General features: G+C 39.5%; 1 protein-coding gene across 1 annotated transcript in view; it reads left to right on the top strand.

Moving 5' to 3' along the window:
• Positions 1-995: 995 nt before the first annotated feature.
• The window catches only part of ccdc142 (coiled-coil domain containing 142), an 18,902-nt gene continuing 15,838 nt past the window's right edge, over positions 996-4,059 (top strand). Inside the window, exons 1-3 of the mRNA XM_023417829.2 lie at positions 996-1,071; positions 1,478-1,557; positions 2,227-2,267. Of these exons, the coding sequence (XP_023273597.2) occupies positions 1,497-1,557; positions 2,227-2,267 (102 nt within the window). The 5' untranslated portion in view covers positions 996-1,071; positions 1,478-1,496. The remainder of the gene's footprint in view (positions 1,072-1,477; positions 1,558-2,226; positions 2,268-4,059) is intronic.

The raw sequence follows: 4,059 nt of genomic DNA, 5'->3' as shown, positions 1-4,059 counted from the left end.
GTGTTGAATGCAGACAAACCCAAGTTAATGTTTTCTAAAGCAGGAAAAACACCTCCATACACTTGATATTATTACAACTCAGAAGAAGATGGATGTTGTTACTTGTTATATTTCTCTTGGTGTAAAGTATTGATGTTGTTTCTTATATTTATTATTCTTACATTTGATGTCTCTTTAAATGAGATATCACGTATAAAATATGGAAAATTTTGTGACATTAAAACATCTATATTAATATCTATGCACTTTAATACCTAAAATACTTAACTGACCACTTTTGTTTGGTTTCCTTTGTTCCATTATTCTTATTTTCATTTTATATTTTTTCTTGTGTATTATTTAAGTATATTATTTTCTTTAGTTTCTTATTTATTTATTTTTTCTTCAGACCTATAATGTTGTTTTTATTGCTGCTTGCCCAGTTTCTATTGTGATCTTCAATTATCTTGAATGTGACTTGTGCCTTTTTATATTATAAAGATTCAGAGTCAATGACTCAGAGTCAATGAATACTACTATAATAATAATAATAATAATAATAATAACAATAATAATAACTGTCCTGGTGTTTGGCCTGATGAACGTTTTTTTCTTGAACATGATGAAACCTTGTGTATTGAAGAAGAAATGTCATCTGCTCCTGAGTGATCCTGCTGAGAACTGTTGTACGTAATGTGTCATGGTAACGGATCTGGCGCCATTTCTCACATAAGACTCCGCCTCCTCCTCCGTAACAACCGGGGACGCTGTCCCCTGATTGGCTGGGCTACAGCTTGTGTTTTCCGGTCTTGCTAGCAGAGATGCTATTTTAAACCCCACTTCCTCGGTGAACAGTGGATTAACACGTCCGTCTTGGGAAATACCTAAGTCAATAATAAGATTCTCTTTGATGGACATGAGCAGCTCTGTGGGACTGTACACACCGGCACTGACCGGCTTCATTCAACACACACAGGTTGGGGTCTGAACAGGTCTGCCCCGGTCAGGGTCCGGTCAGGGTCCGGTCAGGCTCCGGACAGGTCTTTCAGGAGGCACCGGGGATGGACGACTGGACGACACTTGTGATCCTGAGTAAGAATAACGTGATGGTGAAAACTCGATCTCAGCTCAGCTCCTACATAGACTATATGAAAAGACTGCAGCAATGTAAAACTAACGCTAACTAACTAACTAACTAACTAACTAACTAACTAACTAACTAACGCTTTAACACTATGCCATTCATTACTGAAACAGACACACTGTTTACACCTTCCAGCACAGAGATAGATGTCTGCTGTGAGTGTTTATACATATATACAACAACAACAACATGTGTTAACAATGCTTCATAATTTGTAAGTTCATTATGTTTTCAATATGAATTCCGAGTTTGTAAAGTAAGAAATAAATGTAGTGAAGTCAAAAGGAAAGTGTCATGAAATATGAGGAAACAGAAATATAAACCTGAGCTCTGACACTGACTCAATGTTCACAGCTTAGCTGCTTCCTCTGGGATGGATCAAAACAACCCAGAGACCCTGAAAGATCCTGGTGGAGAGCCTGGTCTGACAGCAGGTGACACACACACACACACACACACACACACACACACACACACACACACACTGTATTTCATAGTTTCATCCAGCACTATGTGTATGTGAGCTGTGTTTACATGTGAAAACTTCAGAGAACATTTTATTGTGTATATGTGTGTGCACGCATTTATACTTGGGTTTATATGCATATGAATTAAGATGATGCAGGTATATATTAACCTGCACTTATGTTGCAAGCTAAGTTATGTATGCTTGTATATTATTTTCACTTGTAGTATTGTAGTTTATAATATAGATAGGTACAATATACCATGAATGAATTCTGTGTTTTATTATCTCAGAAGTATATATGTATATGCACACTTCTTTTTTTTTTCTGATGTTGTTCATTTGTCAACATAACTTAATTAAAAATTGTTGACAAAAAAAACATTTCACACAGTCTTTAAGGTCACTTTCTGCTTCCTGTTGTGCTGTGTAGCCTGTTAACAAGCTCCACACAGTGACTTTCAGATGTGACTGTGAAGTGGAGGCGAGTCAGTCAGAGAAGCCTGTTGGCTGTGATGTGGCTTTGGCTCATTAACTGGATTACTGAGATCACCGTGGTGACAGGTGACTGTGTGTGTAGTGTTGTTTTCTTTGTGTTGACTGATGACTGTGGGTTTTCTCTGTGTCTCTCTTTCAGACTGGAACAACTCTGAGTCTGTCTGTCCAGAAAAGGAGCAGGTCAGTTGTTTAATTTGTCAAGAACTCAAAGTTCAAATTTATTTTTTAATCTTTATAACCTGAACTTCACATTTGGTTTCCATGTTTGTCTGATATTAATTATTATTTAAATAGTTTAAAGTTCCATCCATCCATCCATCCATTATCTATACCGCATATCCTTATAGGGTCGCGGGGGTGCTGGAGCCAATCCCAGCTGACATTGGGTGAGGGGGATACACCCTGGACAGGACACCAGTCCATCACAGGGCTGACGTATAGAGACAAACAACCAGTCACACTCACATTCACACCTATGGGCACTTTAGAGTCACCAATTAACCTAATGTGCACTTCTTTAGACTGTGGGAGGAAGCCATGAGGCAACAGTGCTAACCACTGCGCCGCCGTGCCGCCCATTAGTTTAAAGTTCCACTGGTCATTTTTTTAACATTAGGAATATGTGTAATATGAAAAGCGATGCCTGTATTGGGGAACCCAGAGAGAATCCTGACTCAATCTGCAGCTCTGCTCAGCTTTTTATCATCCTCTAACTAAGTCACAGATTTGGTTGCATGGTTGTACAGATGACTGGTGTCCAGCAGCAAGCAGGTGGTGTCATTAATAACCTCTGATAAACCCAGTGAACACAGTTAGAGATGAGCTGGTATGAAGAATCAAGCACTTCATTATCCACAGACCACAGATTTGGCTCAGTTAAGCACCGCACAGACAGCTGCTTTATTTCTCTGAATTTTATTATGTGCTCCCCTTGCAACACAGTACAACATGCTGCAGCTACCCACGTATTTCACATAGGAACCTTCAGCATGTTGCTCTGTGTTGCAGCTACCTGTTAGCCTCCAGATGTGTTTACAGTGTCCATATAGACAACAGAACACCTTCTCCATCTCTGGCAAACGGACTGGTTGATGGAAAACACATCATTGTTTTATGTAATTCCTCTCACTGCCAGAGGGGGGAGACAAATGTTCCACACTGCAGGTTTGTTCATAAACTCTCTGATCAGGCCCATGAGTTCAGTGTTGGTCTCTACAGCACTCTGCAGTGTGTCATATCTCCAGGCTGTTTTTACATACACACACACAGACACACACACACACACACACACACACACAAACACACACACACACGGTCCCACACTAACACACATGTGCCTTGGACCTGACCTGTGGCCTGTACTACAAAGCAAGTTCAACATACCCTGGATAACTGGGTTAACTGAACCTGACATTGACCGTCCTGATAAGCTGTACTACGAAGCTGGTTATCACCTGGCTCAGTTAACTCTGAGTTCACCTGTCCAGGTACCTGGTTCATGTGAAAGAGGCAGAGTTGTTAGTTAAGTAACATCATCCATCGTCCACAATGAATGAAGTACTACCTGTAATTTTGTGTTATAGCAACGTCCAAAAGTGATGTTCAACAAGGTGGAATGTAAACATGATTGACTGGAATAAAAAAAAATGTATTTCCATGTCTAAATATAATTTCTATTAAAGTCAGATTAAGGATATATTGTAAATAAGAACATGAATTCTCATGACGTTTCTTTGAGTTTTTCCCTCTTTTGTCCGATGATGAACAAACTGTTATGAACATGTGAAGCAGATCAAACAGTTAAAGTTCATGTCAGACTGTTTCTGCTGCAGAGAGGAGAGAAAGAAAAGAGTCAGTCCGACTGAAATCTTCATTTATAACCATGGAAACAGTGAACAGTGTGTGGATCATTGTTGGTTTGGTTTTGATTTCTCCTCATGTTGTTCTGAGCTGCAGTGATGAAGAAGAGAGT

Source organism: Seriola lalandi, unplaced genomic scaffold, assembly GCF_002814215.2.
Source record: "Seriola lalandi dorsalis isolate HSWRI2012SDOR001 ecotype SW California unplaced genomic scaffold, Sedor1 jcf7180002054578, whole genome shotgun sequence".
Classification (NCBI taxonomy): Eukaryota; Metazoa; Chordata; class Actinopteri; order Carangiformes; family Carangidae; genus Seriola; species Seriola lalandi.
Note: the sequence above shows the minus strand (reverse complement) of the source record. Positions and strands in the feature narration are given on the sequence as shown.